The sequence below is a fragment of the Hypanus sabinus genome, chromosome 8 (assembly GCF_030144855.1).
Source record: "Hypanus sabinus isolate sHypSab1 chromosome 8, sHypSab1.hap1, whole genome shotgun sequence".
NCBI lineage: Eukaryota > Metazoa > Chordata > Chondrichthyes > Myliobatiformes > Dasyatidae > Hypanus > Hypanus sabinus.
The window spans coordinates 145,295,296-145,311,738 of NC_082713.1; the positions used below are offsets into that span (position 1 = coordinate 145,295,296).

At 41.1% G+C, this 16,443-nt stretch overlaps 1 protein-coding gene across 1 annotated transcript in view; it reads left to right on the forward strand.

Annotated features, from left to right (window-relative positions):
• Window positions 1-16,443, forward strand: part of b4galnt3b (beta-1,4-N-acetyl-galactosaminyl transferase 3b) — a 181,646-nt gene that overhangs the window by 154,258 nt on the left and 10,945 nt on the right. The window contains exons 18-20 of the mRNA XM_059978156.1: window positions 3,975-4,128; window positions 4,880-5,006; window positions 10,332-10,431. Of these exons, the coding sequence (XP_059834139.1) occupies window positions 3,975-4,128; window positions 4,880-5,006; window positions 10,332-10,431 (381 nt within the window). The remainder of the gene's footprint in view (window positions 1-3,974; window positions 4,129-4,879; window positions 5,007-10,331; window positions 10,432-16,443) is intronic.

Genomic DNA, 16,443 nt, shown 5'->3' on the forward strand with positions numbered 1-16,443 from the left:
CATATTTTCACAAATAAATTAACGAATAATAAAGTATATTTGAGAAATATATGTCTGGAAAATACGCTATATCAGGGCAAGGTATGTCAAGTGGGAGGTCTTTTACCTCAGCACTTAACCCCATTTCTCTTGATTCGTTTAATATCTAAAAACCATTCAGTCTGCCCAGAATGTAGTCAGTGATTGAACCAACACAGCTCTCATGGAATGAGAATTCCAAGCCCTCACTACTTTCTAAATTAAGACTTGTTTTCTAACCTCCATTATGCAAGCCCGCTTATACTTTGTGATTCTGACTCCTGGTTCTAAACACTGCAGCCAAGAAGAATATCATCCCAGCATCTACCTTGTCAACACCCCCAATAATTTTGTATGTTTCAGTGACGTGACCCTAATCTCTAGAGAGTTTCAGCCCAGTGTTTTTAATTTCTTCGCCTATAATGAACCTTGTGTCTGAAGTATCAGTCTGGTGAAATTTTGCTTGACTTCCCTAATCACAAGTATACACTCCCTTAGGAAGGGATATAGAACTAGAAGAGGTAAGAACTGAGGAGCACACACAGAGTGGTGGAAGAGGACTCCAAGCTTATGGGGTTTCCCTTCCACCAACATCACTGTTGCCTTCCCCTGCATCTCCTCCATTTATCAAACATCTGCCCTCTCCCCATCTCCCACTGTCATAACAGGGATGGGGGTCCCCTTGTCCTTACTTACTACCCTTACTGCCTCCATATCCATATAGCTCCTTCATCTGTAGATCATGCACATCATCCACCCCCCCCCCCCCCCAACTATCTGTGTCTGTGTGACTCCCTTGTTCACTTGTCCCTCCTCACCTTTCTCACTTCTGGTACTTGTTCCTGCTAACGTGACAAGTGCTGCACCTGCCCCCTACTCTTCCATTATCAGCACCCCATACAGTCCTTCCATGATGGTCTGTCAGGGTCATCTGTTATGTCCAATGAGGCTTTCTCTATATCAGTGAGTCCTAATGCAGATCAAAAGACCTTCTCTCTGTCCACTGTAAAAGGCAGAATCTCCCAGTGGCTACTCATTGCATTTCAACATCCCATTCCTGTTTTGACATGTTTCATGGCCTCCTCTACTACCACAATGAGGCCAAACCTGGGGTGGAGGAGAAACGCCAGGTTATTCCATCTGGGTAGCCTCCATCCTAATGGCATGAGCATTGATTTCTCTAACTGACGGTAATTACTACCTTGCTCCCCCATCTCTCTTTTTTTCCATTCCCATTCTAGCTACCCTCTCACCCCTTCTGCCAATAACCTTCCCTCTGGTGTTCCTGCTTCCTTTCTTCTAATCTCCTCTCCTGTCAAATTCATTCTTTTTCAGCCCTTTAACTTCTCCACCTATCACCTCCCAGGTTCTTATTTCATCCCCCCACGCCCAACCATCATCCAATCCTGATGAAGGGTCTCGGCCTGAAACATTGACTGTTTATTCCTCTCCATAGATGCTACCTGACCTGCTGAGTTCCTCCAGCATTTTGTGTGTATCACTCAAGGTTTCCAGCATTTGCAGAATTAGAACTAAACACTTTGGAAATGCTGCCTAACCCCTGTATTTTCAAAGTTCAAGGTAAATTTATTATCAAAGTACATAAATGTCACCTTCAGATTCACTGTCTTGTGGGCATTCACAGTAATTACACAAAACGCAATATAAACAGTGAAAGACCTCACCCAACAGGATGGGCAATATGCAAAAGACAACAAACTGTGCAAATACATAAAGGAAAAAATAACAATAAATATTGAGAAAATAAGATGAAGTGTCCTTGAAAGTGAGTTTTTAGGTTGTGCGAATATTTCAATGATGGGGCTATTGAAGTTGAGTGAAGTTATCCCCCTTGGTTCAAGGGCCCAATGGTTGAGGGGTAATAGCAGTTCCTGAACCTGGTGATGTGAATCCTGAAGTTTTTGTACCACTTTCCTGATGGCAGCAGTGAGAAGAGAGTGTGGCCTTGGATGGTGGGGTTTGCTGATGATGGATGCTGCTTTCCTGCGACCCTGCTCCGCACAGATGTGCTCAGTGGTGGGGAGGGTTCTACCATGATTTACAGATTACTCCAGTTCTAAGATTAAACACTTTCTTTCTTATCTGTGTTCATTTAGTTAAACTGTTCGGTCTGACAAACAAGAAATGGGTCAACAGTAGAATCAATTTATGTAGTACTTTATTCAGTGGTTTAAAGAAATTCCACATCCATCCTTGGCCCTGACAAAGATTTCGGCAAGGAAGGGAGAAAAATAATTAACAATGATTCAGAGATTTTTTAAATGTTTGTTAAATAATTAAGACACAGTCTGACACCTCTGTAACATGACAAAAACAGCAATAAGAGTCATCTGTGTGTTAGGCCCATTTCTATATTACACAGTTCAAAAGCTCGTATGGTTGTCCCTCATCCACCCTCCTTCTTCCTGTGTATCTCCTGCTCAGCTGGGAATCTGCTTTCGTTAGCCTGCTGCATGTATTCACATACTGGAGTGACTGTATTCTATTCAGTTTCCAAAATGCATTTCTATTGTAATCACATTCCACATGCTGCCATTACTGTATATATTCAACACAAGTTGCTCTGATGCTTTTCTGTCCCTTAATTTGAATTCACACTCTTCTTCTATCCTTCATTTATTATTGCAGTCTTGCTGCAAACAGAGATTAACAACAGCTTGCAGTATTTGCATTTGGAAAACATTGATGCTGTTCGTTGTAAATTGTAAGATAATTTTTGCAAGTTATCACCTGCAGTTCAGTACTTCTTGCAAAGCTCAACGTGAACTTATTACGACAGAGGCTGTGTACAAGAAAGGCCAAAGTCGCCTCTACTTCCTGAGCAGACTGAGGTCCTTTAGAGTATGCAGGCCTCTCCTTCACATGTTCTACCAGTCTGTTGTTGCCAGTACAACCTTCTGTGCTGTGGTGTGCTGGAGCAATGGCATCGACATGGATGATGCCAACAGGCTCAATGAACTGATCAGAAAGGCTGGCTCAGTTATAAGTGTCAAACTGGACACACTGAAGGCTGTGGTAGAACAAAGGGAACTGACAGAAAATCCTAGCAATTCTGGACACTGTTTCTCACCCTCTGCATGCCACCTTGGCTGAACAGCCAAGGTCTTTCAGTAATAGACTAGGACAGCTACACTGCTCCAAAGAGCACTATATGAGGTCATTCTTACCCTCAGCTAATACGCTCTATTTTGAGTCAACCTAGAGCCAGAGAAGTGATGACCCCCCCCCCTCCTGTTAGACTGTTTGGGGTAACTTATTTTTATTCTTTCTTCTTTCTCGTTATACTTGTATACCTGTGCTCTTGTAATGCTACTGTGACACTAATTTCCTGAGGGATCAATAGAGTATCTATCTATCGAAGTGCATCTATGTTGCCATATACAATCCTGAGATTGATTTTCTTGAAGGTATCCACAGTAGATAAAATAAACACAATAGAATCAATGAAAGACCACACCCCACAGGACAGACCAACAACCAATGTGCAAAAAGCGACAAATTACAAATACAAAAGGAGAAAAATAATTAAAAATCAATTAAATATAAATGGATAGATAGATAAATAAGCAATAAGTATTGAAAACATGAGATGAAGAGTCCTTGAAGTGAGTCCATAGGTTGCAGGAACAGTTCAGTGGTGGGGTGAGTGAAGTATCCGCTTTGGTTCGAAAGACAATAAATTGACAACCTGAGTAAAGGCTTGTTTTTTTTTGGAAGATTATTAACGTGTGAATTTTTTTCTGTAACATGCTCACTTTAATAAAATTGCTCCTGATGTTCTCTATTAGGAGTACTTATTTAGAAATGTGCATTTGTGTATAGAGTACAGAAACAGTTGATTCTAATGACAGTGCTGTGACCAACTCTGCAGACTTAGTTTCAGTGAAGCTGAACTGTTCAGTGCTTCTTCATGTCTTCCCTATTTTTGTTTTCAGGATGACCACAGCATTGTTTTCCTTTGTGATCTGCATATATACTTTCCCCCAAACATAATAGACAGCATCAGAAAACATTGTGTGGAGGGAAGGATGGCTTTTGCCCCTATTGTAGTAAGACTGAACTGTGGCTCTTCCCCACAAGAACCCGATGGTAAGTGGCAAAAACAGTAACTTAATCTTTTAAATTAATCATGCCAAATGAATCGTTTTGTTGCTTTGAGGTCTTCTCTTGTACTGTATGTTAATTTTAAGTGTAAGGATAGCTATAATCAGTTTTTTAAGAGGTTATTAAATTGGCAGTCTAGATAACTCAGCATTTGTAACTGATAGGTGGTATCTGGGATAAATCAGCTGATTTGTGTTAACAAATCAAGTAAAATGTGGATCTAGAGTGCTTGAGATTTTAGCTACTGGGACTAGAAATTCTATCACATGGCAAATGATTTATGTACTGTATACATTGAGACAAAATTTCTTTGGAAAGAAGGTTGTTCTTAAAGAAAATAGTGTGCTTGCTGCTTGGCTTACAGATGTAACCCTCAACTGACAAAAGAGCTGTGCTTCCCTCCCTACTACAACCCTGCCAGTCTCATTCCCCCACAACCTCTTGCTGACACCCTCCAGGCTCCTATCCATTCAGCTTTCTTTTCATGCAGGCAGTAATGCAAAGCTTGTCCTTCATTATTTTAATTGGTGAAGAGCCAGTGCAGCACATGTTGCAATTGTGCCTTGTACTCCTTTGGATTTACCAATGGCAAGTGCTTGAAAACATTAATTAGTGTAGGTTAATCCTCCTGTCTATGAATTTCTGCTTTTTTTACTTATATAAAATACAAAAATAAACTTAGTTTAGTGGCAATGTTGCAGAGACAAATAAATTTTGATTCATTGGAAACCTCCAGGATACTGGGAAGTGAATGGCTTTGGCTTGCTTGGAATCTACAAATCAGATCTTGACAAGATTGGAGGGATGAATACAAAGGAATTTCGAGACCGCTGGGGAGGAGAAGACTGGGAACTACTGGACAGGTAATAGATTGAATAAAACTTGCTAAGTGCTCATAAAGGTGGACATCATTAAAGCAATTTAAAATTTATCTTTCCATCCCTTTTGCCATTTTACATAATCGTGGCTTTCTTCCCTGCAAATTAAAAGATTTTAGGTGTGATTTGTTTTCATTTCCTCAAAATATTAAAGAAAATAAATTAGAAGGTAGTTCAGCTGGAAGAAACATATTTCAGCATCGTCATAGCGGCCATCATTGGAGTGGACTGAGGCAGTGGGTCGGCTTTGGATCAATCAGGCTTCAGCGAGAACAGGCAGAGGCGAGGTTTGAATGGGGCACAACTGCGCAAGTGCGTGAAAGTTGGCCCGTGAGACAACGGGAGAATTTAAATAGCAAGCAGAGGCTGAGTACGAGCTTCACTCCAGGTGAGGTAAGGCCAGGTAATCTGCTTTAATTAATCTAATTAGCTTAGGAGTAGGTAATGGAGGCAGCAGTTAGGGCAGTTGAGTGTTCTGTCTGCAGTATTTGGGAACTCAGGTCGAGGATTGTTGTCCCTGATGACTACACCTGCAAAAGGTGCATCCAGCTGCAGCTCCTGACAAACCGTGTTAGGGAACTGGAGCTGGAGCTGGATGAGCTTCGGATCATTCAGGAGGCAGAGGCAGAAATAGACAGGAGTTTCAGGGAGATAGTCACCCCTAGGAGTCAGGAGACAGGTAGGTGGGTGACTGTCAGGAGAGGGAAGGGGAATAGACAGGAAGAGCAGAGCACCCCTGTGGCCATTCCCATCAATATTAAGTATACCGTTTTGGATACTGTTGGTGGGGACGACCTACCAGGGACAAGTTGCAGTGGTTGCGTCTCTAGCACCGAGACTGGACCCTCAGCTCAGAAGGGAAGGAGGGAAAAGAGGAGAGCAGTAGTGATAGGGGATTCGATAGTTAGGGGGACAGATTGGACGTTCTGTGGAAGAGATCGAGAATCCCGGATGGTCTGTTGCCTCCCTGGTGCCAGGGTCTGCGATATCTTGGATCGAGTTCTCAGTATTCTCATGAGGGAGAGTGAGCAGCCAGATGTCGTGGTCCATGTAGGGACCAATGACGTGGGTAGGAAGAGTGAGGAGGTCCTGAAAGGTGAGTTTAGGGAACTAGGTGCCAAGTTAAAGGACAGGACCTCCAGGATAGCAATCTCAGGATTGCTAACAGTGCCACGTGCTGGTGGGTTTAGAAATAGTAAGTTAGTGCAGATCAACACGTGACTGAGGACATGGTGCAGGAGGGAGGTCTTCAGATTTATAGATAATTGGGCAGTTTTCCAGGGAAGGTGGGACCTGTTCCAGCGGGACAGTTTACATCTGAACTGGAGGGGGACAAATATTCTTGCAGGTTGGTTTGCTAGAGAGGCTCCAGTGGATTTAAACTAGATACGAGGGGGGAGGGGAACCAGGATGTAGGAACAGATGTATGGGAGAAGGAAGAAAAAGAAGACAGTAAAGTTCTTTGTACTGTTAGAGATAAACAGAGAGGAAGAGGTGGAGAATTTCTTAAATGCATTTATCTTAATGCTAGGAGCATTGTAAGAAAGGTGGATGAGCTTAGAGTATAGATTGATACATGGAAATATGATGTTGTAGCTATTAGTGAAACATGGTTGCAGGAGGGGTGTGATTGGCAACTAAATATTCCCGGATTTTGTTGCTTCAGTTGTGATAGAATCAGAGGGACAAGAGGGGGAGGTGTTGCGTTGCTTGTCACAGAAAATATTACAGCGGTGCTCTGGCAGGATAGATTAGAGGGCTTGTCTAGGGAGCCTATTTGGTGGAATTGAGGAATGGAAAAGGTGTAGTAACACTTATAGGGGTGTATTATAGACCACCTAATGTGGAGCAAGAATTGGAGGAGCAAATTTGCAAGGAGATAGCAGATATTTGTAGTGAGCACAGGGTTGTGATTGTGGGAGATTTTAATTTTCCACACATAGACTTGGAAGCCCATACTGTAAAAGGGATGGAGTTTGTAAAACGTGTGCAGGATAGTTTTTGCAGCAATATGTAGAGGTACCGACTGGAGAAGGGGCAGTGTTGGATCTTCTGTTAGGGAATGAAATAAGTCAGGTGATGGAGGTATGTGTTGGGGAGCACTGCGGGTCCAGTGATCACAATGCCATTAGTTTCAATATAATTATGGAGAAGGATAGGACTGAACCCAAGGTTGAGATTTTTGATTGGAGAAAGGCTAACTTTGAGGCGATGAGAAAGGATTTAGAAGGAGTGGATTGGGACAATTTATTTTATGGGAAGGATGTAATAGAGAAATGGTGGACATTTAAAGGTGAAATTCTGAGGGTACAGAATCTTTATGTTCCTGTTAGGTTGAAAGGAAAGGTTAAAAGTTTGAGAGAGCCATGGTTTTCAAGGGATATTGGAAATTTGGTTAGGAAAAAGAGAGATATCTACAATAAATATAGGCAGCATGGAGTAAATGAGCTGCTCGAGGAATATAAAGAATGTATGAAGAATCTTAAGAAAGAAATTAGAAAAGCTAAAAGAAGATACGAGGTTGCTTTGGCAAGTAAGGTGAAAATAAATCCAAAGGGTTTCTACAGTTATATTAATAGCAAAAGGATAGTGAGGGATAAAATTGGTCCCTTAGAGAATCAGAGTGGACAGCTATGTTTGGAGGCGAAAGAGATGGGGGAGATTTTGAACAATTTCTTTGGTATTCACTAAGGAGAAGGATATTGAATTGTGTAAGGTAAGGGAAACAAGTCGGGAAGTTATGGAAACTATGATGATTAAAGAGGAGGAAGTACTGGCGCTTTTAAGGAATATAAAAGTGGATAAATCTCCGGGTCCTGACTGGATATTCCCTTGGGCCTTGAGGGAGGTTAGTGTAGAAATAGCAGGGGCTCTGACAGAAATATTTCAAGTGTCATTAGAAACCAGGATGGTGCCGGAGGATTGGCGTATTGCTCATGTGGATCCATTGTTTAAAAAGGGTTCTAAGAGTAAGCCTAGCAATTATAGGCCTGTCAGTTTGACGTCAGTGGTGGGTAAATTAATGGAAAGTATTCTAAGAGATGGTATATCTCTAAGACTGTGGATAGACGGGGTCTGATTAGGAACAGTCAACATGGACTTGTGCGTGGAAGGTCATGTTTGACAAATCTTATTGAATTTTTTGAAGAGGTTACGAGGAAAGTTGACGAGGGTAAAGCAGTGGATGTTGTCTATTTGGACTTCAGTAAGGCCTTTGACAAGGTTCTGCATGGAAGGTTGGTTAGGAAGGTTCAATCGTTAGGTATTAATATTGAAGTAGTAAAATGGATTCTACAGTGGCTGGATGGGAGATGCCAGAGAGTAGTGGTGGATAGCTGTTTGTCAGGTTGGAGGCCGGTGACTAGTGGTGTGCCTCAGGGATCTGTACTGGGTCCAATGTTGTTTGTCATATACATTAATGATCTGGATGATGGGGTGGTAAATTGGATTAGTAAGTATGCAGATGACACTAAGGTAGGTGGTGTTCTGGATAATGAAGTAGGTTTTCAAAGTTTGCAGAGAGATTTGGGCCGGTTAGAAGAATGGGATGAGTGATGGCAGATGGAGTTTAATGCTGATAAGTGTGAGGTGCTACATTTTGGTAGGAATAATCCAGATAGGACATACATGGTAAATGGTAGGGCATTGAAGAATGCAGTAGAACAGAGTGATCTAGGAATAATGGTGCATAGTTCCCTGAAGGTGGAATCTCATGTGGATAGGGTGGTGAAGAAAGCTTTTGGTATGCTGGCCTTTATAAATCAGAGCATTGAGTATAGGAGTTGGGGTGTAATGTTAAAATTGTACAAGGCATTGGTAAGGCCAAATTTGGAGTATTGTGTACAGTTCTGGTTACTGAATTATAGGAAAGATGTCAACAAAATAGAGAGAGTACTGAGATTTACTAGAATGTTACCTGGGTTTCAACACCTAAGTTACAGGGAAAGATTGAACAAGTTAGGTCTTTATTCTTTGGAGCTTAGAAGGTTGTGGGGGGACTTGATAGAGGTATTTAAAATTATGAGGGGGGTAGATAGAGTTGACATGGATTTTTCCATTGAGAGTAGGGGAGATTCAAACGAGGACATGAGTTGAGACTTTGGAGCAAAAGTTTAGGGGTAATATGAGGGGGAATTTCTTTACTCAGAGAATGTTAGCTGTGTGGAATGAGCGTCCAGTAGAAGTGGTAGAGGTAGGTTCGGTATTGTCATTTAAAGCAAAATTTAATAGGTATATGGACAGGAAAGGAATGGAGGGTTATGGGCTGAATGCAGGTCAGTGGGACTAGGTGAGAGTAAGCATTCGGCATGGACTAGAAGGGCCGAGATGGCCTGTTTCCATGCTGTAATTGTTATACGGTTATTTGGTTAGGATGTTAAAAGAAATAAACATTAATACACAAATTTACAGGCAAAATAAACAATGAAACTTTTTCACAAATAGTACTAAAAGCTGGGCTAGTTCATTTTAATTGAGTAATTGTTAAGATTTACATTAGCAAAAGATACTTTGGGGCTAAAACTAGAAAATATAGTTGAGTAGCATCTCTGCCATGATCTTGTTTAATGATGGAATAGGCGGGAAAAATAAAAGTACAAAGCAGAGCAAAGATAGCCTCGTTGCTTGGGAGAGTTGCCTTGGCTAATCTGCTCACCACTTCACTGTCGGCACATGAACATTTTTAGCAACACTTATCGATTAATGATATAAGTTAATTGCATTATACCATCTGGATATAGGGTGCAGATAACAAATAGTCTCCAACTATTTTAACTGACCCCGTAAAGGGTCAGTTAAAAGTTAAATCTGTTGAGACTGCATACTTGATTTTTTTCATTAAACCGTTGAAAAAAGCAATAAATATTTCCATTCCATCAAGTGGAAATGTGCTATATTAAAAAATTCCTTCTTTCCATAATTATTATTTGACATCAGAGGGGGAAACATGAGCTGATTTTTTTTTGTCCTTTGAACCCCAACTTGTTTCACAACTTTATTTTTTTATATTAGGTTCTAGTTTATTAGTTTATTGCTATGTTTTATTATCAGGGCTGTGTCCATTTTAGAAAAGGATATGATCTGAATGTGTTCAGATTATAAATATATAAAAACCATTTTGTCGTTGGTAAACTAAACCTTGAGTGAAATTTTGTCGTGCTGCCCAATTACTTGCTCCCGTCAGTATGTCTATTATTTTTCTATCAGTATTTGACACTTTTATTCATCAATAATATTTCCACAAATAAAAAGGTAGGAATTGTTTTGTTTTTCAGATTTTACATGATATTCTTCACTTTCTGTTATTTGTAGGATTTTCCAAGCTGGGTTGGAAGTGGAAAGATTGTATATGAGAAACTTCTTCCATTATTACCACTCCAAACGTGGCATGTGGAATAGGAAACAAATGAAGGTGACGTAAAATAGTGACTGTCAGAAGTCTGGCTCATGTGCACTTTACCCAATCAGAGGACTGAACTATCCTATCCAAAAACAAGTGAAGTATAGCCTCTTGTGCTATCTGATGTAAAATGTATCTGAAGACCTTGCATTTGCTGCTGTTATCACTCAGGCTACTAAACACAGTTTTCTGATCCTCGGCATAGGAAAATTTTGCAAAGGACCTCTCTTAATACACTCATTTGTAAGTGTGGTGAAAGATTCCAAAAATGTGATTTCTATTTTGTTTTATTCAAAGCAATGCAATGTTGCTGTGAGGGTCGCAGAATGGAGTCATGCTCTGGTAAAATAAAGCAAATTGGTTGATTTTCCATGAAGACGATGCATGAAACCACGTTAGACTCAAATAAAGGTAACACGTGGAAACTTTCTGTGTTCAGATATTAGCCACTGTGTGACATCATCACATTCATGGCTGCACAGTTTCCCTTTGGCCAATGTGAAATACTTGGGTGCTTATGAGACCCCATAGATTTAATAATTTGCTAATACTTTAGATCTTTCACCTTTATGTGGAATCATAAGGGATCAAAGCTCAAGAGAAAGCTAAATCTTTCCTGTGTGTAGCCACCAAATTTTGGGAAGGAATTATTATATTTTCTGAAGTTTGTGGATATAGTTCTTTAAATTAACCTAGGGAAGATGTGTTCATTTGAAAGAATTTATTTTAGCAATCCAGTTGGTAAGATTGAATGTGTGCCTAGAAATTGAATTGCTTAACCTTTTCCCTTCAGCGCTATGCAGTCCAAACTTGATGAGACCTGGAATAAATCCTTGAGGTGACGTTACATCAGTTGTAAGATTGTACTAGGCTATTCTGGGCTGTAATATAATTTGGTGCTCTCTGTATTTACTAGGTGAAAGATGTACATGTAGGGACATCAACAGTGCATGCAACACATTCAAATGCTTTTTTGTTTCTGACATAAAATGAAGCTCCCAGATCCAGAAAACAATTATTTAGCATTTTTCTCAAAAACAAGGAGAACAACTAAGTGTGTTCTTCATTTGGATGTCATTTAAAGAGCTACAGTGTTAACACCAGCAGACTCCACTAGGCAACTCCAAATGTCACTGGAAACTGTTTGCGCACCTCCCAAAGTACAGGCTTTGCTTGGGAGCTTAGAGACGGGTGTTGCTAGTGACCAAAGCAAGGTTATGAGCCCTGTAAAATGCAAGCTGCCATCAACTGGACATTCTTGGAACTGCTCCTCTCAAAACCCAGAACCCTTAATGAAGAGAAATGTCATCTGCTCCCTCATCATCAAGTAGTTGTTGCCGATGACAAGGATTTTCTCCTGGTCAGTGCCATGCTTCCTTTGTCCTTAGAGTCCATTTTTGCCAGTTAACTTTAGTTGATAACACTGCCTTCAGATCTATCACTACTTTGGTGACGATACTCTGACCATCACAGCCGAGCATTGCCATGTCAAGACCCAAAGTACTACCAGCACATCAGTGGGGAGTACCATTGGCCTTCTCAGGAAGAGATCCCACTGTCTAAGTCAGTGTCGCTACTCACTCCCTTATTATACACCTCACAGATACGCAGACTACTGCATGCGACGTAACCTGGCCAGCTGAAGACCATGTTTCATGCATGAGGAAGGTCTGCCAGGAGCCTAAGCATCAGAAGTATAAACATGCTGGATAAAATTTTGTTGACAAGGGGATGAAGATGCTCAGAGTCATTATGTGGGATGAGGTGCCTCATGAGGAGAATCATGTCACTCAGCAAAGGAATGAAGCAATTTCTGGCTACACCTTTACCAGTACCTCATACAGACAAGATTCTTGTAAAGACTGGCCAAGTTAGTTCATCCTTCTGCCTTAAACATCTGCATATTCTATGTTTGGAGGGCATAAAATCCTGAGTGATCTTGATTGGTCTTCATTTGTTAACACAAGCAACTTTCCAGGTTGACGTACAGTGAGAAACTATTCCCTGATCCTGATACTCAGAGGGCTTACAAGAATTTTCTGATGTAAGATGTAATCATTTTGAAGCATTGCTGAGTTCTGCATACAATGATGCTTCCTTAGTGTTACCATGGATCAAAAGCCTTGGTGCTATTGGGCTGTCAGTGGTCGAAGTTTTGTCACTGTATGTGAGAATAATACTCATTACAGCTTGTTCTGCAGAATGCAGAGGCACTTTGAAAATGTAACATAACCTCTGAAGTACATTCTCAATCAATAGTGAAAGCTCTCTTGTTGAACTTGTCCTGAGTTACACGGTTCAGTTGAAACTGTTTAATCAGTTCAATGGAATTGATGAAAGCTCCAGAGAAACGTAATCATGTTGTACTCTGCTCACCAGTTATGTGATTACTTTCTCCTTGCTGTCCTAGGCAAGGAATTGATTTTGACTTGTGACATCTAGTCTGCACATGGAGCATCAAAGAAAATCCTGGGCATCATTGTGCTTTCATTTTCCTATCTTTTAATGTATGAGTTACGAATTCTTCCTCCAGAGACTGACATATGAAATCTTTAATGCCGGTGGGGAAGAGCTGAGAGTTGACATGGATTCGGAGGTCAGCCCTGTGCATGGTTATGGGTATAGAAACAGTTTTCGTTATATTTGTATGCAACAGAGCATTGGAACTCTAGAGAATTTTTGCAGCACCCTTCAGTAAGAGCTGAGCTTGCTCAAACAGTATTTGACCTTTCGGGAGATAATGAGGTGTTGGCTGCACCATCTTTTTCAGCTTGCAGCAGCTGGAAGTCTGACTCTCTGCAAAAGCATGGAGGTGTACTCCTGTATACTCCTTGTCACCGCTGGCATTTGTTCCAGGTGACTATATTCATGCCAAGCGCCTTGTGCATATGTCCCTGCCGTCTCACATAAAACTCCCATATCATAATCCTAATCTGAATACCCTAGTGTGGTACAGATACATTTCTGCTCTGCTAACCCTGCACACTGATTCACTAGGACGACTCCTCCTCCTGAGTTGTGGCCCATTAGTGCTGCTCCTGATGTAAGGAACTGGGTATCATCGAGGTGCTGCAGGATGAGGTGCATCCTCCTCCTCCTCCTCTTTCACCACTTCCTTTGCTGCCGCTGCGCCTCACATTACTGGCTCACACTGTGCGAAGCAAAACCGAGGCACTCCTCGTTATCAATAAAATTGGAGAATCAGGCAGCATTCGAGGAAAGAGAAGGGTCGGTCCCCTTTGAGAACCCTTAGCACATCCTGCAGATAAACCGACGCACACGTGTCCGGAAACAAGCTGCTGGAGGAACTCAGTGAGTTGAACAATATATCCCAGCACAAGCAGTCTGTTGTGTCTCCTGATGGACGTGCAAGCTGTGACCAAACCAGCTGTATTGAAAGGGAGCAGTAGCCATAAAGGAGCATACATTTTACCAGCATAATGGCTAGAGAGCATACTGGACGGATTTCTTACATTGTTTGCTCTGGTGGGTTTCTGGGCCTTTTGCACACAAGGAAGGGACCCCTGTGCCTCCTTCCTGGTTGGGCATTATGCTTGAGAGTGAGCCCTTCCCATTCATGTGGCTCCATCCTATCTTTAGCAGGCTTTGCCTAGGTAGAGCAGCTAAAAGCAATGTTGTTATTCTACATTTATAACCTTGATATTTATGCTGGAGTTAGTGGGGGGGGGGGTGCATTTAGGAAGCAGGTGAGTGGCATGGGTTTGGGTAGGTCTTGCATGTTTCAGTATGAGAGTTAGTATTTATAATCCAGAGGCATTCTCCTTGATGTACGTTGTGAGTCCATGATTCTTGTTGCAGCTCTGCCCCGTTGTGCTGGGGGAGGGGGTGTATTTTCACTCCTGGCAAGTGTGATTTCCTCTGCCTCCTGCCAGGCTCCTCTTCTGTTGACTGTAGTAGGTTTGCCAGCATCTAGGTCTTGGTAATGGTTCACAGGCTCACTCTATGAATCGGAGAGCTCTTCCCTGCATCTTCCTCTTTCATAGAGCCTATTGTGTGGGTGGGGTGCAGTGGGGATATTGTCTTTTAGGGGCTATTGCCTTGCAGTTTTAACCCACCACTGAAAAGATGTGATATGCAATTCCTTGCCAGTTATTTTTCCTAGCTTTCATGCTTGGTCCCAACAGAAATATTATTTACTACAGTTTCCACCTTTTAAATCTGCATACATGTTTAATGAAGGCGGTATAGTTTATGATTGCATAAGGCTGACAGTAGGACTACACTAATGCCTTAGTTTCTTGGAATTGTTGTGCTTTACAACCAAGTGATATGTTCGTATTTAAGCCTCATTTTTAAAAGGGTAATTTTAAGTAAATACATATAATTGCAATGAAGGGATTTATTTCAAACAGTGGAATCATACACTACAACCTTGGGATATTTTCTGATTTCTTTGTGAAGGATAATGCAAAATATATTTCTGACAGAAAAGCTGCTGGGTTGATTCAGTGATACGGAGACAGAAGTGACTCCATTTTGCAGGAATCAGTAGCATACAGAAAACTGCTGAAAAAAATCAGCTGTTAAATGAATCTGTGGAGAAAGTGAGATGATCAACGCTTCAGACTGAGACCCAGCACTTGGTGCTTCCGTTGCCTCCACAGATACTGTACAGTACTCCTACTTGACCCACTGAGTTCTTCCAGCAGCTTATTTTTACAATTTGAGGCAGACTCTTTTACTGCACAAGATATCTCATGTCTTCTCTTTTTTCTTTAAAGAAGTGACTTAAAACTTTTGATACAAATTACTTGCACGGCTATATTTATACTTGATTGAACCTGCAGGATCTGCACTGTGTTAGTAACCAAGTACCTCAATTACGAGTTTTGTATAAAGCTCACAAATCTCAGCAGAATTTATTTTTCTATGTATATAGGTTATGAGGAAGTTTGGTACTTTTCAAATACATTTTGGGTACTTAAATTATCTGGGAATTCTTCTGTTCAAAGCCCTTTCCAGGGGAAGCCCTTTTAAACGTAGAATATGTTTTTAAACTGTATCTGTAAAATGTAGAATGATCTTTAACAATGCTGGAATGAAGGGATGATGATTTCTATGAAATTGTAGAAATTGTAATTATGAATTCTGAAATAAAAGGCTTTTAAAAAAATTAATGTTATTGTCTGATTTGTCACTTGCTCTTCAGTAATGAGAAGATTCAGTGAATCTTGATTAAGGGAAGAATTATTAGATCCACTGTATAGTACAGTAGGCTCTCCTTATCCGCGGGTTCCGCATGCGCGGATTCAACCAACCGCGAATCAGGAAAACCCGGAAGTTCTCTCTCCAGCACTCGTTGCTTGTGCATGTACAGACTATTTTTTTCTTGTCATTTTTCCCTAAACAATACAGTATAACAACTATTTACATGGCATTTACATTGTATTAGGTATTATAAGTAGTCTAGAGATGATTTAAAAGCACAGGCAGTCCCTGGGTTATGAACGAGTTCCGTTCCTGAGTCTGTCTTTAAGTTGGATTTGAAGTCGGAACGGGTACATCCGGTGTATTGTAGCCTCAGTTAGTAATACGTTTGTCTTGGTATGTAGTATGTATTTTACCTTTCTATGCATATAAAACACTTAAGAAACACACATATTTAAATAATTAAACCACCGCGTTGCTTAGTAATAATTGTAGCTTTCATTGGGCAGGGCCATTCAGATGCTCCATTAAAATTGTTCCGATCGTTGACTGACTGTAGTCTTCTAACGCTTTTCCAATGACCAATGGCATTTCACCTCTTTCCGATCGCTTTATTACTTCCAATTTATTTTCAATCGTGATCGTGATTATTTTCGTGAACAGAAACACTGCAGATTCAGAGCTGCGCCTGGTCCCAAAGTCCACCGCACTGAGACATGTTAAATAAGGGACTTGAGCATCCGCATTTTTTGGTATCCGCGGGGGGGGGGGGGGGGTCCGATCCCCCGCAGATAAGGAGGGCCGACGGTACATATTGTTAATCCCAATGATTAAAATCTGGCCTCTGTAATTTAT